This window comes from Sceloporus occidentalis, unplaced genomic scaffold (assembly GCF_023333645.1).
Source record: "Sceloporus occidentalis isolate IW3139 unplaced genomic scaffold, rSceOcc1.0.p SCAF_2, whole genome shotgun sequence".
Classification (NCBI taxonomy): domain Eukaryota; kingdom Metazoa; phylum Chordata; class Lepidosauria; order Squamata; family Phrynosomatidae; genus Sceloporus; species Sceloporus occidentalis.
In genome coordinates, this window is record NW_028316982.1 from 122664701 (window position 1) to 122687971 (window position 23271).

Consider the following 23271-nt stretch of genomic DNA (forward strand, 5'->3'; position numbering starts at 1 on the left):
GAGCAAGATGCAAGGAAGGGAAGAGTAGTAGCAGAGAGGGAGGCAATGTGAGAAGGGAGGATGGGAGGTGCAAGTAGCAAAGCAAGGGGAAGGGTGCAATGGCATTACTAGGGTTGGCATCATCAGGCACAGTAACTCATGGCAACACCCCCCCATTGACCTCCTCCCATATCACACCATACAGAATTTTTAGTCATGGTTTTTATACTAGTGTTACTCATTAATCATAATTCCTGCATATCACTGAATATCATAGTACAGTTGGCCCTCCTTATCCACGGATTCTTTATACATAGATTCAAGAATCCATGGCTTGAAAATATTCAAAAAAAGTATAAATTCCAGGTATCAAACATTGATTTTCCCATTTTATATAAGGGACACCATTTTGCTATGCCATTGTATTTAATGGGACTTGAGCATCTATGGATTTTGTTATTCACAGGGGTTCCTGGAACCAAACCCCAGCGTATAACAAGAGCCCACTGTAATAGTTGTGACATAAAACAACTAGCAAAATTAAAGCTAGACCTTTCCATTACAATATCATATGCACAGCCTCTGTGCATTTATATATGCATAGTTTCATGTGGTTGAAGTCAAAATTTGATAAAAGGTGATGTTTTAAAAGAAAATTTTAACAAGAATTTTTGCCTTTATGAGGCAAAGAAGGAAGAGAGATACAGTTGCAGAGTAAGGGAGGGAACCATTACAGCAGCCTGAAATGACGCTATTTATAATTACAGTACTGTATAGTTTATATTTTTTATTCTTAGATTGCACGCCTTTGGCAGGATGTAATGTTTGAAACTGTTTCTCTTTCTGTAAAGGACCATGTAAATTTATGGCCTTATACAAATACATGATGATGATGATGATGATGATGATGATGATGATGGAGGGAAGAGGGGTTGGGAAGTACAATGGGAGGATGTGAAGAGCAAGAGAAGTTGGTACAAGATGAGGCAAAAATCCAAGGAAAGGTGGTGTGGTTTGTCACTTTACTTTCCCCTGCATTTTCCCTTGTGAACAAGACGACACTCTCAGCGACTTCCTATGATATTTTCATGGATTTGTACCTTTTTGCTATCGGCAAAAAACTAGAGTGATCTGATAAGAATAGCATTAGAAGTACTTACCACACCAGACATGTGCATAGCACTTAACATGGCTCCTATCTTTCTGTTACTGCCCCAAACAATCTACTAAGTGAGACTTGCTGAGAGGTAGCAATAGTCCAAGATCGCATGTCAAGTTTCATAACCAAACAGGGATTTGTACTTGGGTCTCTCTGTTTCATATCCAGCCTTTTACACAATATTGTATACTAGTGATTACAGAACAACAGTTATTATTAAAAAATGGTACCGAGATTGAAGAATAGTGATCGGAAAAAATGGAAATATAAATGTGTTGAATATACATAATTATAATAATATGCCTGACAAGTAAATTAGATGCCTGGATTTGAGAGAATAGATTATGCTCACCCCAGCACTGATGCTTATACCTTAATAATATTTGTTAGGTTTCATTTTTTAAAAAAATATTTTTATTGAGATTTCATCTTAAAATACAAAAATTACATAAACAATTTAACAAAACATTGACATAAGAAAGTTGACAATACACATTGTGAAGTTAAACCGCTCCCCAGCGCGTTCTAACGGGGGCGAGCGGGGGCGCGCACGGAATGCGATGGGCACCGGATGGGGCCCAAAACGCGACTTTATCGCACGGGGGGCCGCCGCCGCCGCGCGTTCCCATCGCGTCCCAATTCGGTTCCAGAGGGCGCCATTTCTGGGGACGCTTTGAAACAGTTCCCACAAATGGTGCCCTCTGGAACCGAATTGGGACGTGATGGGAATGCGCGTCGTCGTCGTCGTCGTCGTCCCCCCCATGCGATAAAGTCGCGTTTTGGGCCCCATCCGGTGCCCATCGCGTTCCGTGCGCGCCCCCACTCGCCCCCGTTAGAACGCGCTGGGGAGCGGTTTAACCCCCACGCGATAAACTCTTATGATAAAATGGTCGCAGGATCTAGGGAAAGTTATAGAGCTGGAAAAATGGGAAAAAACTTGTTTGATCTCTAATAGTTTTTCATTATGTCAAAACCACAAAGAAAATTTCCTTAAAATGTTGCATCGATGGCACATTTCTCCTCATAAGATCAACTTAGTATACAAGAAGCAGGATGCAGCTTGTTGGAAATGTAAAAAAAAAGATGCAAACTTTTTCCACATGTGGTGGGTGTGTAGAGAAGCGGAAAGATACTGGGAAAAAATCCATCTAGCAATGTGCGAGATTCTAAACCAAAACATTCCTCTGGACCCATGCTTATTCCTTTTAAACATAACCCCGGGATTGAACATCGCAACAGAAAGGAAATATAAACGTATAATTTTATACATGGTCACAACAGCAAGGATTGTTTTTGCTAAGGCATGGAAAAATACAGCGACACTCAACTTAGAGGACTGGCTCTCAAACCTCTATGAGGCTATGGAAATGGACATACTGACAGCTTTGATGAAAGGAAGAACTAAAGATAACACCGAAGAAGAGTGGCTATGTGTAATAAAGTACAGAGAAAACGAGAAAATGTAAGAAGAATTAGAAATGGAAACAGGGAGACATAAGTTGTCCCTCTCCTTTTTTTTAACTTTTTATCCCTCTGTCATATATATTACACACAATATAAGAATACTGTACAACTTCAATAAGATAAGTGTATTGATATCCCATCTTCAATCTTATAACAACATGGCAATAGTCTCATTTTACTTCTTAATAAAATAGGTATACGCTAACCTTCTTGGGCTAATAGGAAACATATATGTATAAAGTTATATCACACTAAAAGGGAAATGATTTGTAAATTGCAGAAAAAGGCTAGAGTTTTTATCTCGGAAGAAGTAAGAAATTTCTAATGTAAATATAATACAAGAGGCACTCAATGTTATTGCTACTAATGTAGAGTAGTGATGTTTGTCTTGTAAAGTTGTTTGTATGTTTTAATGTTGTATATAGATATGTTAAGGTTATCATTTGTATATGGATGTTTTGTCTATGTTTAATAAAATTTTTGAAAAATTAAAAAAAAAAGAAAGTTGACAATACAAATACAAATAAACATTCAATAAATAAAATAGTGACTTCCAAACTAAAGCAGTGATTGTATTCCCCCCGCTAACTAAGCTTTCTCTTCTTTAAATTTCTCTGTATATAGATGTTTAGCCTGGAGAAGAGAAGGTTAAGAGGTGATATGATACCATTTATTCCGGTTGGCATTCCCACCTTAGCCAATTCATTCTTTTTTTTCTCTGCCCCTGTTTTCCCTACCGACCCCGGACCATTTAAATTCGATTGTCTTTTTCCATTTCCTTGCCCTTGTTATGCGTGTTTTATATTGATTCCTGTTCCCACTTTGTAGTAACGTTTTTAATTTTTATATTGCAATTGTTTTTATCTTGTATTGTTATGTTTTAATCTTTGTAAGCCGCCTTGATCATCTTTATGGAAAGGCGGGGTAAAAATAAAAATTATTATTATTATTATTATTATTATTATTATTATTATTATTATTATTATGATAGCCCTGTTTAAATATTTGAAGGGATGTCATATTGAGGAGGGAGCAAGCTTATTTTCTGCTACTCCAGAGACCAGAACGTGGAATAATGGATGCAAACTACAGGAAAAGAGATTCCACCTCAACATTAGGAGGAACTTCCTGACAGTAAGGGCTGTTCGACAGTGGAACACACTTCCTGGGAGCATAGTGGAGTCTCCCTCCTTGGAGGTCTTCAAACGGAGGCTGGATGGCCATCTGTCGGGGATGCTTTGATTGTGATTTCCTGCATGGCAGGGAGTTGGACTGGATGGCCCTTGCGGTCTCTTCCAACTCTATGATTCTATATGATATGTTTTTTCTAAGATGTTTTTCTAAGTTATCTCAGGTGATTGATTGGAAGATTCTTTTTTTATATAAGTTTCAAAATACCTTTCACCCATTTATCCAATTCTCTAGACATTTATTATTACAAATATGTTTTTTTATTTAATTGGTTCGTTTATGAAGTAAATATTGTATTAGCAACCTTAATAAAGCAGAATAGTAAAGAAAAAAATATTTATATTAATATTACTACAGGTCTATTATCTCACCAAACCAAATATAAAGTGATGTTAGGTTTTCCGATTGATATTTAATGTTCAGTGAGGATGTTGTTGCTTCTGTTCCATCATGTCAAATTCAATCATCTTTTTGATTCCAAAATTTTTCTAGAAAGTTCGTCACCGGTGTCCATTCCTCTTTAAATTCCTCTATTAATTTGAATTTAATCAGACAGGTTAGCTTATAATATTTGTTAGTTTTTAAATGCCATAAGACAGATAGCGTGCTTTGAGACAGGACTGTTATCTTGCAGTCATCCTTCCTCAAATGTCTCAGGAGGGCAGGTTTCCGGAAGATGACGTCTTCCATCTGTAACCCTTCTGTGTTTTCCCCCGCTTCTGGTTTTTGGGGTTTAAAAAAATAACAAAAAACAAACATAAAATCTGTTAAGGAGCAAAAGATAGGATAGCTGCACAATGTCTCTTGATTCTCAGTCCTAGAACCATCCCCCTGGAAGCTTCCTCAAGTTATGCTGGCAATGTTCTGTTCCAGGAGAGATTTATGGGCTTCTGAAGATCTCAGTCTGGAAACAAGAACAGTTGGGAAGCCTTTCATCCTATTTTTAGTATTCCTCTCCCTATGCTGGGAGTTGGCTGTGAAGACTGAGACTTGGCTCCCGATGTCCTAGTCAGAGAAGCAGAGAGTCCCTAGGAATATAAGAATACTGTGCTGTATAGCATTATTGATGGGCAAGTAGTTTATTATGCAGAACTGAAGTTGCCACTGAATTCCTGCCTATTTAAATGTGTGTGCAGTCACATGCACACACATTTAACATGCACACAGATTAAGGAAATCAACGTACATCATGGGTGGGTAGGATTAAGCTTTGACCCATGATTCTCTCCCTTCCAAAGTAGTTTTTTAAAATCACTTTTCTCCTGGTGAGATTCCAATACATAAACTGAGGAGAAAAAGTAGTGTAAAAATTATGTGAAGGGGGAATTGTCGGCTTTGAAAATGTTAAACTTTACACCCACACTAACATATGTTTCATTTTTATTGACTGTATAGGGCCTCTGTTTACTTGCACTTTCACAAAATCTCTCAATTTCCTTTGCATTTTCTCAATAGTAATGGAAAGCCTTTCTTAGTCTGGCCACTGTAACTATATCGAGGCCACTAATAAACAAAAATGAATAAGCCTCATTTAATTCAGTGAAACTTAGGCCTGTTACAGGCTGCCAAAATAAAGCTGCTTGGGGTCTCTTTGGAGGTATGCTATTTAAATGATGCATGGGTCCTAAGAGTCCGGAGGTCGCACCAAAGCCACACTCCATTCCTAAGCACTGGAGTGCAGCTTTGGTGCAGCTTCCGGATTCTTAGGATGCATGCATCATTTAAACAGCATACCTTCAAAGAGACCTGAAGCAGCTTTATTTTGGCAGTCTGTAACAGGCCTTACTCTCTGATAAGTGTCTACATAGCATTGTAGACTTGGACTCTATTTAAATATGCTGAATTTTTCTACTCCTGTCCTAGGTAGAAAGACTTCACTTTCAAAGCTATTTTGGTCCCATACTGTTTCCTCATCATACCAAGTATCCAAAACAATGACTTTTACTGTTGATAAAAACATGACCCATATCAGGTCTTCCAAATCCATTAAAATTATGAGGAATGCATCTGAGGAAGTAGGCTCAAGTCAACAAAAGCTCATGCTACCCACTTCTGTCTTTCAGTTAGTCTCAAAAGTGCTGCAAAATCTCTTTGCATACTTCCAGACTGACATGTTTTTGAATTAAAATGATGAAGTTACCATGTAGGATCTGGGAGGATAGGAGGGCACATTAGCCCCCCAGGAGATCTTGCACGCCTCACCCACCCTCTATATCTCGGATTGCCATAATTCTCTTCCACAAAACCGGGACAAAACTATACAGGACTGGATTTGGTGGATTATCAGCAAAAAACACAACCCCCCTTCCATTTGATTTAACATTATTTTACTTCTTGTTGTTACTGTTACTGTTGCCATTTATTTATATAGCACCACCAATTTACACAGTGCTTTACAAGTGCAACAATAAAAAGCAGTGGGTCCTACCAAGGAGGAAAGTGGGATAAAAAGAAGAAACCGGGACATTTTAAAAGCAGCTCAAAAGTGAGAGGGAAAAAAGCAAGGATTAATCAGGATTGCTCTGGCCAAATCAGGACAGTTGGAGGGCATGAAATCATCAGTTTAGCCTTTAGGGCTGAAGGGTGGTGTATAAATACCATAATAAATAAATAAATAAATAAATAAATAAATAAATCAGTTGCTTTCTTTATCCCATCCCCAGATTTGCTTTAATTTGTGGTATATAGCTAAATGACAGTGGTTTCGTATCTCAGATATACATTATGCATGTATATTTACATGTAAGTAATTCTTTTTTCTTTGCTAAGCATAACGTGATCACGTTCTGAACTCTATACACTAGTGAAAAGTATTAATCAAATCAGCATGTAGAAAGAAACCAGAAATTATTCTGAACAAGACATTAATTATCTAATTAACAAAATTTGGACATCACCTAACCTTCCTACCCCCCTCCCCTCATGCATAGGGTTGCCATCACTCAGGACCTCCAAAACCGGGAAAAATGTAGGACAAAATTATGAAATGTAGGACACTTTTTTTTAATGGAGCCTCCATTTTAAAAAAAAGTGTCCTACATTTCATAATGCAATCGCTGGTGGCCCCACACGCTCCTTCCCGGCCTCTGCGGAGGCCTCGGTCTCCTTGGGGGCCAGGAAAGAGGGCGCGGAATCGCTGGTGATCGCCAGGGCCTGCCCTCCTTCTCAGCCTCTGCGGAGACCGGGAAAGAGGGTGCGGGGCCGCAGGGAGGCGGGGAGGGTGGCGCGGCCGTGTGCAGGAGGCGCCGCCTCCCCCTTCGCCTCCTCCGCCTAAGGCCTCACTGTCCTCCTCTTCCTCCATGCGGCCATGCGGGGTGGAGGAGGAGGAGGGCAGCGAGGCTCCACGGGTTGCAGCGCAACCCCACTGTAACCGGGGTTGTCCCGGTTTTTGGCGGCACCCGTGACGGGAGCGGGCAGGTGCCGCCAAAACCGGGAAAATCCCGGTTGCAGCCGGGTTATGGCAACCCTACTCATGCAGGACTTCAACAACTGGCAGATAGGCAAACCCAAACAAAAATCAAGAAGTGGGATTTTTCCTAGTATTGTTCAGAAACTTTTGCAGGGCTGGGGATGGACAGCTCTGCCGGTTGAATTTCTGCCATGGGGCCTTAACAGGAATAGAAAACAAGGTGGCTTTTTATTGTTGTCGTTAGTTTGCAATGCATAGACTGATGGGTTTCTCCTTTTGCGGTGTATTTTCTGGACGTATTGACTCTAGTATTCCGAGCTGGGTGCAAGTTCAGAATGCTCAAAATCAAAGCAAAAGAAAACAACCCAATCCTTCCCCACTGGTGAAAAAGAAGAGCCTTCAGCTGCTGCTCTACAAGAAGAAAGGAAGGTATCAAGGTTTCACTTTCACAGCAGGACTCTTCCATTTCATGAGGAGCTGGAGAGCTGTTGTGGAAGGGAAGCTGGGTGTTATACTTTCACCTCCTCCGCCTCTTTAAGCAGCAGGTTGTGAGCGAGTTTGGCTTCCCTCCCTCCTTCAAGAAACAGACTGATCGGCTGATATTTTCAAAGAGAATGAATGAGAAGATAGGTCAAAGACCTGCCTCTAGAGAGTCTTGTGCCAAGGCCCTGTTGCAGTGTAGCCCAGCAAAGCTCCATGCCTTTGGGGACAAAACTAGTTTGCGCCAAGTTAAAAGACTTCGATGTCTTTGAACATTTTGTTTGCTGTACAAGAAGTTTTTAGGTGAAGGAATTCAACCTTTCTTGGCCATAAAAAGGAGAGTTTGGGGTGTCACTACAACAAGGATGCTTCTCTCTTGTGTTCCCATTGACTCCTTTTCTTCAGATGAATTCCCATTCTCCCACACTCAGTTCGTTGCACACAAGAATAACAGGATCTAAAGGTGACCAGTAAATATTGGGAAATAGAGGCTTATATACCTAAACCTGTTGAGTGCTTATGTTCATTACTTGTTGACTGGGGCTTGCATGCTCTCCAACTGTCCCAATTTGGCAAGGACAGTCGCAATTAATCTTCTTAGGTCCCACTTTTGGAGCTGCTTTTAAAATGTCCCAGTTCCTGTCTCTTCCTCCCATTTCCCCCCTTTGGACTTGTCTTATTTTAGTTGCTGCAAACTGAGTTCCAACTCAGCAGAGAAGAGAGGAGAGGGCAGAATCTTGCCCTTCCAGTAGGTTTAGGCCAAAGGAAACTCTTGCAGCCTCTCCTAGCTTACCATATGTGCCCTTTCTCATTAATAACATTTCCCATTTTGACATCACTCTAATGTTACTTGGTCACTTATGTTTCCGGTTTCACTTGTGATGTGAAATGTTGTAAGTATGGGCTAATCTGTGGGGGAGTGACTAATAGAACTACTTGCTTCTGGAATCTGAAAAATAGTGGACACAGCTGTTGGGCTTCACTTTTCTGCCCTGTTTTTCATCATGAACCTCTGGTTCCTCACTATAAAATGGTGTGTGGGTGAATCAGCTAGAAAACCAGTAATTGCTAATAATACTCCCAGTCTGGTCTTCTCATCTGCAGAGTGGCCTGAGAAATGGCAAATAGAAAACAATGGAGAAGGCACGCCAATGGAGAAGACACACCATTTCAGAAGGCTCATGTACAGTCAATTTACTACTCTCCCCCCACTCAAAAAAACCTGAATAGAAATAGTCGAAGAAATTGGTTTTGAAGAAATTATAGGTTGAGCATGCTCTTGACAATTCTTTCACACAGTTCCTTAACTCTGCCACACACACACACCCATTATAAAGTTGGTGTAACTTTTTTGCCCAAGTGAAGTGACCGTGAGTCATTTTAAGATTGCCAAATATACATTTCTCATTGTACTTACGCATTTTTTTTAAAAAGGAAAAGAAATATGAAAAGTCTCAAGAAAGAGTCATTTGTTTCCAAATACAGCGGACCCTTGTTATCCGCTGAGGTTTGGTTCTAGGAACCCCTGTGAATAACAAAATCCGTGTATGCTCCAAGTCCCATTAAATACAATGGCATAGCAAAATGGTGTCCCTTATATAAAATGGAAAAATCAAGGTTTGATACTTGAAATTTATTCTTTTTTTTAATATTTTCAAGCCGTGGATGTTTGAATCTGTGTCTATAAAATCTGTGTATAAGGAAGGCCAGCTGTACTGAACTTGGGTTTGGGGCATCTTGTTCCAATATCATTTGCAATTATTCATATTATTGATCTCAATACCAGCAGAAAGTCTTTGCTCCTGTTTCCCCAAAGATATACTCTCACATGAGTATGTACATTGTTTATTGACTAAAAGCTGTAGCCTAGAAACCTAGGTGGGATGAGGGGTGGAAACAAGATGGGCCATGCTCAGGTTGATAGGAACAGGAGAGCCTGTTTGCTCTATCGCTTTATTATTAGGTTTCATGTTCCCATTCCAGATTTTTAAAAAAAGGTTAGAAGTAGAAGGGCAATGACTCCGAAAGGCCAGGATGATGGCACTTGTGTTGATGAATGTGGCAGATGGAATGAGCAATTTCTATTTTAAGATTGCAGGAAAGGCTAGGAGCTGATCCCCAGAGGCTGATAAAGCTCCAGCAAATATCTAGACAAGTCATATTTTAAAAAGCAAAGTGTTTCCCCCCCTGTTCTTCACTTCTCCCCTTTGCAGTAGAAATACTAAACATGCAATTTGGAATCACCTCAATTTTATTTTCATTTAACAGGTGATGTTGGGGAAGAGGGTTCGCTGGGACCATAGCACACAGGGATGTTTAGTCGCCTGTCCCTGCATGATTTAGAAACAAGACAACAACCTTACAAATAATGAGTTGCATATCATATCTAGTTCAGCTCTTTGTCCTTGTCCATGAGCTTCATGATGTGAGTTTACTGAGCTTTCTAGAACTCTGGTATCAAATATATGAATTTCTGTGAAATTACTCTAAGAAATTAGAAGTTGCTTGACTGTACTCAATGTAAAAGGTAAAAGTAAAAGTTTTCCTTTGACATGGTAACTATTTATCTACTTGCATTTGCATGTTTTCAAACTGCTCAACATATACAGTGCGCCCACACCATATGTGGGTGCACCATACGTGGCTTTCAGCTTACACTGAAGCTGCACCACGGGGAAAATAATGGCACACGCGCTGCACACTGCATCCATGCACCCTATTGTTTTCAATGGAGCTCAAGCATATGCATTTCCCCCTTATGTGGGGTGTATGGGTGTCCAGAATGGATCCCCTGCGTAAGGGAAGGGCCCACTGTATATGTTTGAATAAATGTTTTTATTGGGTGCTTTTAACCATCGTTAACCTATAGGCATTTGAAAGTAAGATGTATGGTGGTGGTTCCCTCCAGTTGGAGGAATTCCTGGGAGATGTTGGCAACCAGCAGCAAGTCCTAGAGTTTGTTGCTTGGGCTGATGCCAGTACCTGGCAAGCTGGTAGGCCAAGACGATATCAGAGGATCCACTGATAACCATGTTCCTGGGATCACATGGTGGGAAATGAAATTTTGGAGCTAAAGCCTTATGACAGAGAATAAAGTATACTCAAATTTAAATTGTTAAAAAGTATAACAGTATGTACCGCACTTCTTTCCTTTTTTTAAATTATTTTTTTAAAACAACCACATAGTAACTCTGGCCAAGATCCCACATACATTTATTGTAACATAAATATTTGCCAATGTAGTTACTGAAAATTTTCATACCAGGCAGAAGCACTGCTAAATCGTCCCTTAAACGTTGAGGAAGTGCATGCTTGTGAACGCCTGGCATGCTTCCTCCCCATCATGGAATCGTTGGCTCCCTCTAGCATCATTGAATCATCCTAGGAGAGGGAATTTCCTCTGAATGGAAACTTTGCACTCAGAGGAAATTTCTTCTCCCCAAATAATTCAGTGATGCTAGAGGGGAGCCGACGATTCCATGACAACAAGGAAGCGTGCCAGGCATTCACACACGCGCGCTTCCTCAATGTTTGAGGGATGATTTACCAGCGCTTCTGCCTAGTATAAAAAAATCTTCACAGTAGACCTACAGCTGTGCAGTGGCACAATGGATTCAGGTTGACCCATTGAGCAACTGTTGATTAGACCACCAAGTCAAAAGTGAGAGGGGTCCATGCACACTTGCAAAATGATTGCCTGTATGAGTGATAGTGGCACTCCATGTCACTGCAGTGGTGAATCCACATCAAGCTTTAGTCTTAACTTTAACAGAGTTCTCCACAGTCTTAACCTATTTTGTTTCAACAGCTCTTTCAAAGTTAAGATCCCAAAGCAGATTCTCCATTAATTGGCACTAAGCACTGCACATATGCCACCCTCTTGCACAGGGGTAGGCAAGCTTTTTGAGCCAGGGGCCGAGTTGCTGTCCCTCAGACAACTGGGGGGCCGAAGACAAAAATTAAATAATTAAATAAATATTTTTAAAATTAAATAAATAAATAAAAAAACAAATGGAGGACACTTTTAAAAAATGGAGGACACGCAAAAAATTGCTGATTTTTAAAAACATGTTAATATAAATGCATGGTTCGGAGGCTTCTATAGACAATTGCCCCCCTTGCCCTCCGCTTGCCCCCCTTGCCTGCCGCTTGCCCCCCCTTGCCCGCCTCCTCCTGATAGGCCAAAGGCCCCACGCCCTCACGCGAGAGGCCAAACGCTCCGGCGGCAATTGGCGGCAGGACCGGGCGGGGGCCGGTCCCAAGGCCTTGCCGGGCCGCATCCGGCCCATGGGCCGCAGGTTGCCTACCCCTGCTCTTGCACAACTATTTGTGCTACTATATACTCTGAAAACTAGTATGATGTACTGGCTAAGAAACTGCAAAGGGGAATCTTGGGTTCATGTTTTAAATTATGACATCATTAGATTATTTCAATATTTTCTTTTTCATGTTGCTTTACACATCTATTATTTGGGTTGTTACTGAAATAAAAAATATGGGTGCATATGATTACCTTATTAATATCATCATCATCCATATGATGGATGCAGTACAGTGTTTCACGTACACATTGAAACACTTGGAAAGTTCTGCATAATTCTAGGGATCAGGGACGTAGCCAAGGGGGGGGGTCCGTGGGGTCCGGAGCCCCCCTCTGTTAGATACAATGGATGGTGTGTGCCGCCGCACCGCTGCACCCAAGCCCCATTATAATAGTGGCACTTAGTCTGGACCCCCCCCCCCCCTTCCCAAAATCCTGGCTACATCCCTGTAGGGATTAATATTATCACAATGAGATTAAGAGAAGAAACTACAAAAATATATATATGGTTTTCCTCCCCTCCCTTTTCCTCTCCCCCAAAAGGAAGTTGCGCCTTTTGACATGCACACCTAGAAGATAAAGCCATTCCATTTTTGTATAGCACAATCACTGCTCAGTGAAAAGAATCTAGTTGAGTCCATGCTACCAATTTTATTTCAAATTGCCATAACTGGTAAACTCACATCCAGATGACATTGCCGTTAAAACTTTGCATTCAAGTGCTTTCTCTGTTGTTATCATGTCTTTTTAAAAGTTCTAGTTTATAGTAATTTTTCTGGCAGATGACAATGCTAGTCTGTCCGGTGCATGCTCCATCTGGTGGAAGGAATGATCTGTGGGGCTGTTGATGATCAGATGTTTGATGGTGCCCCACTTTCTACATTGCTTACCTGTGGTTTTCACCCCACATTGCTCTCCTTTAATTCACTGCCAGTGAATGGGTAAGGATGGGAAATGCTTAATATGTGGATACTAGTAACAAGTTTGAAGGTGATCATCTGTAGCTTTGGTTATCAATATGCCGGTGGCATATCCATACAACTTTTAAATAAGCTTTCAGGAGCTGCTCTCTCTCTCTCTCTCTTCTGCATCTATGTTTAAAGGGTGTGAGCTCCAGTAACTTGAGTTTTCCTGGAAAATGAATTAGAAAAATTTTCAGGAAAACTTTCCAATGTCTTAAATAGTGCATAATCAGATTTAGAATGCTTATTTTACTTGTATCAATATACAAAGGGATCTTGTAGCACCTTTGAAACTAACTGTGTGACAGAAATTGTAGAATTAGCTTTTGTAGGTTTGGTCTACATCCTCAGATGCACCATGCATCTAAAGAAAATGTTTAAAAATAATTCAAATGAGTGTTGGAAATGTAAACAGAAGGTTGGAACTTTCTAAATATGTGGAGGACATGTGAAGAAGTTCAGAAATATCGGACTTCACAACATTCACCACAGGATGGAGGACATTTTCAAAATAAAAATACAGTTGAAACTAGAAACGTTTTGCCTTGTAATCTCGGATGACCAAATGGATAAGAAATATGGACTTTCAGCATATGATTATGGTGTCACTAGGGGTTGTTGGGGTGCGGATGGCACTGGGTGACACCCTAGAAGGGGGTATACATCTGGTGGGCAGTACATCTAGAGACTGGTGTAGCTGCTGGTTTTATTTATTTATTTATTTTGCTATGGGAAAGAAGAACAAACAAAGCTGAAATCCTGTACTCATTTACCTGAGAATAGGTCCAATTGAATTGAATGGGACTTACAATTGAGGAGACTTGTATTGGGTTTCACTGTAAGCATGTTACTAGCACCAAAAAAATAATCAAAACAAAAACTCCAATTAATTTGATAAGCCTAGCTAAAGTTCACCAAAGTTCAGATGCCATCGTACATTTGATAGTCTTTGATGGGCCAAAGGGCTCTTTGTTGTTGTTTTTACAGCACAGTAACTTGGCCACCCCCATCTTCTTTTCTCAGTAACCTTTCCTCTTTCCCTCCTTAGATCCGCAAAAGAAGTAAAGCCTGTCGTGGAGGACTGTGGGAAAATGATGAATTAGTCTCCATCAATGGAAGACCATGTGCTAGTCTTTCCCATGCCACTGCCATGCAGCTCATTGACTCTTCCAATGGTCTCCTCAGCATTGTTGTTAAAAGGTAATGGTGGTAATAGCTATTGAGACAGATTGAATGAAATGTGCATTATTTCATTGCTTTATTGAGATGTGTGAATTAAAAGCTTTTTAATTTATCTTAGCCCAAGGCAGCACAGACTGCTTTTCATGAAGTTTTCAATGTAATCATATGTCACATGGGCCCATGCTATCTGCCGGGGTTTGGTTCCAGGATGCCCCATGGATACCGAGATCTGTGGATGTTCAAGTCCCATTAAATATAACAGACAGTAAAATGCTATCCCTTTTATAAAATGGCAAAATCATGGTTTGCTTCTTAGAATTTAGTTACTTTTTTGAATATTTTCAAGCCGTGGATGCTTGAATCCATGGCTATGGAGGGCTGTCTGTACTTCTTTCCTATGCTCACACTTCAGCCTCAGAATATACAGATTTATCAAACTAAAGAGACTGTTTGTTGGAACTACATGGACTCTGTCCTCAAGCAGAACTGTCTTATCTTATTACATATACGTTTCGCTAAAACCAATAAATCAGTAACTATCACAACGACTTATATGAGACTTTCATGCAGTCTGCTATTCGGATACTCCCTAGGCTGAGACCTGTTTCATTTTTAGTGGCTTGTTTTAAAGAGGAGGTTGGACACGTGAGATCAGCTTTCTCATGCCCTCCTCCAAGCACCTAGTGCCCATTTTAAACCCTAGCATCTTGCCATGCCTGTGAAGTGTTAGCATAGAAAGAATCTGTGGCCTGAGCAGATGCTGCACTGACATGCTAATAGTGTATGTACAGTAGTTCAGAACCTAGTTTAAATGTGGAGCCAGCCATATGGAATGCTGCATGGCGGAAGTTCTTGCTTGCTTGGCATCACGTTTAAATAGGAGCAGTGTAACACGATCATGTTCCCTTAGTGCTCCCAATCCGTAACACTCTCTGCAGCATGCTGTGACTTGATGGTGACTTTACTTCCTTTTAAACTACTATAAGATTATTTTGTGCAATTACATTAGACTCCAAAATAGGATAGTCTGTAATGTTTAAATATATAAAACAAACTTTCTTAAGGAATAATCAGCTTGATATCTACAAAGAGAAGCCCTTTCTTAACAACATTTTTCAGTTCTCAGAAGGTATCTACAAAGAGTGACTTAAACAAATATTGTATAAATGGGTTTTTTAAAAAAGCTTTTGAAAATCACTCCTTTGGAAACCTAACTGCGCTGCTGCTTCTCATTCCTGTCTTACTGGAGGTTGGGCATCATCATGACTCAGTTGTCTCCGCATATGATCATCCCCCCCAAAAAAAAAGGTATCGAAACCATTCTCTGATTTTTTTTAGTCAATAAGTTTTCCCCTTCTAAATTTATTTTACCATGAATAATCAGCTGCAACAATATATTTTTTTATTTCTCATTATATGAGAATGTAGTTAAATTTTCTTTTTTAAAATTATTTCTTAGTCCTTATAGAGTAATACTTCTGCACTGCAGATCATATAGTCCTGGAAATTATTTACATCTTGTGATGAATCCAACATTCATTAACTTTAGTCTTCTTCATTGTTATTTTAAATTGTAAGCTGCTTTGAGTCTCAATTTTTGGGGGAAAGTGGGATATAAATATATAAATAAATAATAAAATAATTCAGGGCAGTGTCTGCCCCATATGCCATACATTCAGTAGAACTGAGATATAACGCCATGAAAGACTCACGTTAGGGCTACTTTTGAGGTTTTGCTGCATTTTTAATCTTTGCAAAACTACCATACTCTGATTCATTTCTGTTGAAACATTTATTGCATGATTATGATTCCAGTTCTCATTCAGTTAGACATTTGAACCCAGTATTTGTCAGCATGCTCATAACTTTGGAATCTTTGTGTGTTTCAGCAGCTGCTTGTTTTTGACTAATTATCATGAACATAGTTTAACATTAGTTTTTAGACCACATAAATTGCTTACTTCACAGACTTTTATTATTATTCAATAAAATCTTTGCAGATCATATAAGTTGACAGCGAGCAATACTGTGACATCTGTGTATTGTACGTTACTGATAAACTCACATTAACAATATGCAATGGCATCTTGTAGCATCTTTAAGACTAACTGAAATATAGAAGTTAGTAACATGAGCTTTCATAGACTTGAGCCTACTTCCTCAGATGCATTTGAAAGTAGGCTCAAGTCTATGAAAGCTCATGTTATCAACTTCTGTCTTTCAGTTAATCTCAAAAGTGCTGCAAAATCCCTTTGCATACTGTTTTTTTAGACAAACGTGGCTGTGTCCTTGAATTCTCACATTAATAATGGTATTATTTGAATCAAAAAGTGCTTCTTTAAGGAAATTCTTAGAGTGCAAATTAAAAAGCACTGGTGAAAGTTTACATCTTTATTGTACTTCTCTTAGTATTTCTGTGTCTTCTATCATCTCATCTTCAATTTTCACTGCAGCTATATATTGCCAAATCAGCTTGACAATTGTACAAATATACCCTGAACTGAGACTTCTATTTACTAATAGCTCCATTAACATTCAGGAGATTTGCTATTTTATTAATCTTATTGATTTAAAATGTCAGTTTTCTGTATTTCAGGCAGAATTTTGGAAATGTTGTTAATTCTCTATTTATTATTAATATTAATTAATTAATTAGATTTTTCTACTAACATGGTTGTACTCCATTCATTGCCTGATTAAAACTGAAGTTAATCCTATTCTGACTAATTAATTATGCTGGGTTATTACAATTTGTTGGGGGGGAGTGTTTCTGTCCATGCCAAATTCTGTGAAACAGCGGCTTCAAGAGAAAAAGAAATAGCACAGGAGGAAATGCATCACATGTGCTGACTGGTTTGTTGTTATCTGCCTGCAAGAAAATGGGGTTTTAGCAGGAATGAATGTGTGGTTGGGTGGGTGATCTGTTTACTTAGCAAAATATCCTCATGCACCCATGGTCCTTTGAGAATATCAGGCCTTATCATTTCAGCTTGCTCAAGCAAAAAACCTACTACTCTACCCAGTCCTCCCGTACCTGTGTGTACCTGCCTACAACAAGCAAAATATACAGCAGCTGCCTATAAAATCCTTAACTGAGCATGGGTGATCAGTAAAACAGAAAGAAAAGAGGAGAGCAAATAAGGCTGCCACATCAATTAATCTCCGCATGTTAAAAAGCATAGATTCTCAAAACCTTGTTGCACTGCAAACAAACCCAGCAGGCAGCAAAAGAGAAACATACACCAGCTGCGCCCTTTCCTGGAAATCAGGGACCTTGAGACCATAGTACATGCGCTGGTAACCTCATGCCTTGATAGGAGCCCTGGTGGCGCAGTGGTTAAATGCCTGTACTGCAGCCATTCACTCAAAACCACAAGGTTGCGAGTTCAAGACCAGCAAAATGGCCCAAGCTCGACTCAGGCTTGCATCCTTCCGAGGTCGCTAAAATGAGTACCCAGACTGTTGGGGGCAAATTAGCTTACTTGCTAATTAGCTTACTTGGTATTCACCGCTATGATCTTTGGAATAGCGGTATATAAATAAAACAAATTATTAATTAAAACAAATTAAATTATTCTGCAGTGCACTCTACATGGGGCTACCCTCATGGTTGGGCCGGAAACTTCAATTAGTTCAAAACATGGCAGCCAGACTGGTCTCTGGTACATCCAGAAGAGATCATATAACACCAATCTTAAGATCACTCCACTGGCTGCCCATCAGTTTCCGGGCCCAGTACAAGGTATTGGTTATCACCTTTAAAGCCCTAAATGGCTTGGGTCCAACCTATCTTCGGGACTGCCTCCTTCCATATAATCCTCCCCGCACACTTAGATCCTCAGGGAAAAACTTGTTACAGCCTTGTAAAACAAGGTTGTCTACGACCTCCCAGAGGACCTTCTCAGCTGTTGCTCCCAGATTGTGGAATGGCCTGCCAGACGAGATCCATCATATTACCACTCTAAACAGCTTTAAAAGAGCTATAAAGACGGATCTTTTCCAGCAGGCCTTTTCTGAATAGTTCTCCGGCTATCAGAAGGAAAATCTAACTGCTGACCTCTGACTTCACCATAGCTATTGTACTGTTTTTAAGTATGTTTTAAATTTTACATTGTTTAATTGTATTTTAAGGGGTGGGTGGGTTGAGGGTTCGAACTGTATATTTTAATCTTGTAAGCCGCCTCGATTGCATTTTGTAGAGAGGCGGGATACAAATAAATTATTATTATTATTATTATTATTATTATTATTATTATTATTATTATTTCTGTCTCTGTATGATGTTGAAGCACATCCATTTTCTTCTGGTCATAAAAGCGTGGGACAGAGACATAAAGATCCCCTTTGACAATGGATTTTTCCAGCTTGGCAAAAAGGATGCTTTTATGACCCCCGCCCACGCTTTTACAACTGGAAGAGAATGAAAGTGCTTTGATGTTATGTGGAGGCAGAAACAGAAAAATGCTTTTCTTTCACTGCCTGCCAGGTTTGTTTGCAATGTGATAAGGCTGTAAGTCTGGTCACAACAATGGAAACCTAAGGAAAAGTGGAGGCTGGTCAAAGAAAAAAATAATAATCACTTGATATATTTTGGAATAAACTTTCAAGTGCTGTCTAGAAAGTTCATACTGTTTTTGTTTCCTTATGTGATGCTTAGCTGACCTGATTATTTAATTTCATGTGTGCATATTTTGTTCTGTTTTGTGGTGTAAGAACCTATCCCAATTCTTTCCATGTCATTTCTCTCTCTGGTATCAAATTTTATTATAGTGCCCATGAACATATTTACTTTATTAACTGAGGTGTCCATTTATATCTTTGAATGTCACAAAAGCTAAAATCCAAAATCTGAACACCCAAATCCACAGTTTGTTCTGCATGTACAGGCAAGCACTAAATATAAACTCAACCCTATAATAAATACATCGTTAGATGCCCCTGGAAACAAAAGCAAGAGGATGCTATTGTACCCATGTTCCTCTGCTTGAGAGATTTCCATAGACATCTGGTTGGCTATTATGGGAAGAAGGCTTTGATCTGTCTTTTCTCATCTTTTTTAACTAACCCAGATCTTTTTAATTCTCTTTTCTCTCTCTCTCTCTCAGGGTGACTACTGGTGGCCAGTCTGATGTGAGACTCCTCTGCTCCCCTTCTCCCAGGCAGCTGCAAGTGGTCTCTCCAACTTCCCCACTCAGCCAGGCTTCTCAGGTGCGTAGTGCTGAACCAACAAGTCCCAGTGCAGCTCCAGAAGCTGAGCAGCAGCCCCAGAGACAACAACACTTGGAAATCCTAACATCCCCTCCAGATAGTGAAGCCTACTATGCAGAGACTGACAGTGATGCTGACAATATTGCCCAGGAAAAGCATCGGAGAGCTCGGAAAAAGGGCCCCCGTTCCCCTCCAGAGGGACTGAACAATAAGGTGGGTGAGACACAGGATGAAGTGTCTCTCTCAGAGCTGAGTGGGTATGACAGCACCCCTGAGGTGGTAACACAAGCTGGAGGAGGAGGAGGAGAAGGTCTCAGTGGGGTGGCCAAGAGAGAGATTGTCTGCCAGCCCGGAAGTCGTACTGACACCCCTTTCTCAGAGAGTGAAGCTTTGCTCCAGCCCCCTTCACCTGAAGACAGAGAGCCTTCTCCAGAGGCCATGCTTCTGCCGCATGCAACTAAAACCATTCGAGCAGAAAGACACCTTATCCCTATGATAGGGCCTGTGGAGCACCCTGTAGATGAAGACCTGACCACCAGCTATGCAGAGAAAGCCAAGCAAGCCAGTAAGTCTTTTTGATATACTGCTGCTGTTTATGTTTGCTATTCAGTTCTTTTCTTGGTACGAAACACAGCATTTTAAGAAGCAGAAACAACTCTGGTTGTAATTCCATATTCCCATTAATATATAAGTCATGAGTCTCCTCCACAGATGTTTTGCCTGCAGTTTACCTGGAGCATAATGTCACCCATCAAAATTGTATTTGGAGACAGGAATAAGGAGTATCAAACACAAAAATGGGAAATGTAGACAAAATTAAAAATAATTCAAGGCAAAATGTCAGAAATGTTGAAATTTTTTAAATTGAAAACATTGTTTACTATGTAACTAATGTATCAGAACCAAGGATTACGATTCAGGATTAGATTCCAAAACTGACTTGTGTAGTAAAGTGGTTATAGTGCTGGACTTGGGAGCTTTGAGATCAAATCCCTACTCAGCCATGAAGCTCACAGATTGACCTTCTTAGAACCATTGCTATTTCTCCACCTAAGTTACCTTATAGGGTTTCTGTGAAGGTTAAGTGGGGATGGAGGGAGGGATGCATTTGAGCAAACTAGAGGAAAGGCAGGATATCGATGCATTTAATAAATAAGTCCAGAAAAGCTTTAACAGCTGAAAATCTAGGCTCCTGCGTCCTATCTGAACGTCTGTTTTTTGCTGCCAAATACCTTATGGTCTTGCTTCTGGGATGACCTCCAACTGAGAGTTGTGTTCCTGGCAGATTGCTGAGGTGATCTCATGGTCTGTAGGCAGTTGTCCTTCCTTGGTAAATGATCTTTGCAAAGAGGTTTGGAAAAAATGGCCCAGGACAGGATTGTGATTTCAGCCCAGTAATTCAGCTCAATGATGCAGCAAGATGAGCGGGACAGATAAGATCAGTGTATAGTTAGGGCTTGTCTACATGGGAGATTTGGCCCAAATTCCCCCTGGGATCACTGGATCATGTTTACAAGATGCAGGGTCAAAACCCTGACTTGGGTCTGGACTGTCTTCATGACACCCACTCCTGATTTGGGGCTTCTTCCTCCTAACCCCATTTAAAGAACTCATCTTTTGATGCCGGTTTTCAGCTCTTTGCATTTATGGCGGCATCTGCCTTCACTGTAGGTGCAAATCACTTTGAGGTCAGAACAAGGCACCCAGCATTGATAACATGATTGGACGCCTTGTTCTGCCTTCAGCAGTGGTGCTAGGTGATGAACAGGGACTGCGTGGGAAGGCAGCCCATCCATCGTTCACTATGAAAGCCAAAAATCTGCAACAAAAGAGAGTGAGTAAAGTGGGAATTCGGGGGGAAATTGAGGCCAGAAAACTCCAAGGGCACTCCCAGAGTATTCTGGCAAGTGAGGATAAGGCCTTAGACTTTATAGACTTCACAGTAAAACAAGAAAAATGAGAGACAACATCATTGCAATTATACTTTACAAGTATTTATTGGACAGGGATCATATGCTTTCAAGAAGTCACAATGACCTAATTCATACACAATGTTACAACAAGGGGGGAATTAATCTCTGGCCCGGAGCTTTAACCTAGTGAAGGTTCTCCCTGCAGCCTCTGTCACATCCAATTGCCCCTTGCTGTCTCTGGCTGATGATTCAACCAGTTTTCCATACCCTCCAACATTTCACAAATGAAAATGGGTACAAATGGGGCTTAGCAACATCACAGTGTAGTCAAGACTGGACAAGGTATTAATGAGGAAGGACAGACAAACTGGGACAGGGTACTTCAGTTTCCTAAATCAATTGTTAATCCTAACAAATTAAATTCCACTGATTCGATAGATCTCCTTTGTTTGGGACTAACCATTCCAATGTTTCTTAGTTTTATTAACTGTATGAAACACCAATATAATTAACAAAAGGCACGCAAAGTTCTTCACATTTGCCTTCTTTCGCATACCTGAATGTATTCTATTCCTTTGGCTATTAAAGTTATATAAAATACAGTATTCCAATATTTTTAAAAAGGAGCACTATCTAAGGTCCAGTTGGTGCCTTAAGATATTTTTTGGTATTGTAATAAATTACTAATTCAAATACACAAGCAATACTTTCAGGGAGTTCATTGACTACTGAATACCCACTCATGTGCCCAAATGTCACAACAAACCAGGGTCAAACCAGCTTTTCAGTATGGATCAGAGACACCACCAATCCTCTTTTTGGCATTTGTGGCATTAAACTTTATGCATTTGCCTTTATTTCCTTTTTCTATGCAACATGTTACTGCTAGGACTCTTTCACATGGCGAAAAGTGACGGAAGCATAGCGGGATGCTCCTGTCACTATTGCACAATTGGTTGAAGATTATCAGATGACATCGCCATAATTGTGGCATTATCCCACAAGTAAACTTTAGCACCACTTTTCATTCACAGAAAAGTCCTAAGAATGAAAAGTGGCACTAAAATTACTTTTTATTCATGGGATAATGCTGCAATTATGGCAACATTATGTGACATCATCTGATAATCTTCAAGCAAATGCGTGATAGTGACGGAAGCATCTTGCTATGCTCCTGTCACTTTTTGCTGTGTGAAAGAGTCCCTAGACTAGACAAATGCAAGTGCAAAGGAATGCTTCAGCGCAGGCACAGGCCTCTTCAGGTCAAGAGACCTTATTGATGTACTCCCAACACAAAGGGGCCACACTCTTATCCATCTGTGGGAAACAGCTGCTGCCAAAATTAAAGAACAACTTCAGTGGCTTTGTGGCAGGGAAAGGTTACAGTGTCTTTCCATGCTATCTAGCTTTGTGAAACTGGAGCACAGCTTTTCACAAGTTCCTGTTTTTAAAGGAGCATCTTTTAGGAGTACTTTTTTGGAGTTTACCATGGATTGATGCTGTATAATACTGTGATGATTCAGCCATCTTTTTCTATCTCTATTCTCCAGTCTGCTTTCCAAGTATGATCTTTCAGTTAATGTGCCTCAGATTTTGCTTCTACAATCTGAGTGGAAAGGGGTATGTTAGGGATGTTGGGATCAAGCTCTAACTCTGTATCGTTGTATTTGTGATCTCATGGAGTATCCTATGCCTTCTGCATTGTGCATTTCTCTTGGAAGTAAGTGTTGCTTTGTTCAATAGACTTTACACTTATATATAAGTGTGCATTGGGTTGTTGTGCAGTGGATGTGACTCTAGGTCAGGGGTAGGCAACCTGCGGCCCGCGGGCCAGATGTGGCCCGGCGAGGCCTTGGGACCGGCCCAGCCCGGTCCTGCCGCCGATTGCCGCCGGGGTCTTTGGGGGGCAATTGTCTATAGAAGCCTCAGAAACATGCATTTATATTAACATTTTTTAAAAAATCAGTAAATTTTTTCGCGTGTCCTCCATTTTTTTAAAAAAG

General features: G+C 40.3%; 1 protein-coding gene across 2 annotated transcripts in view; it reads left to right on the forward strand.

The window, feature by feature from the left end:
• SYNPO2L (synaptopodin 2 like) overlaps positions 1 to 23271 on the forward strand; it is a 56328-nt gene that overhangs the window by 13488 nt on the left and 19569 nt on the right. For both annotated transcript variants that reach the window (XM_089510802.1, XM_089510803.1), the window contains exons 2-3: positions 14014 to 14165; positions 19253 to 19920. In XM_089510802.1, coding sequence (XP_089366928.1) covers positions 14014 to 14165; positions 19253 to 19920 — 820 coding nt within the window. The remainder of the gene's footprint in view (positions 1 to 14013; positions 14166 to 19252; positions 19921 to 23271) is intronic.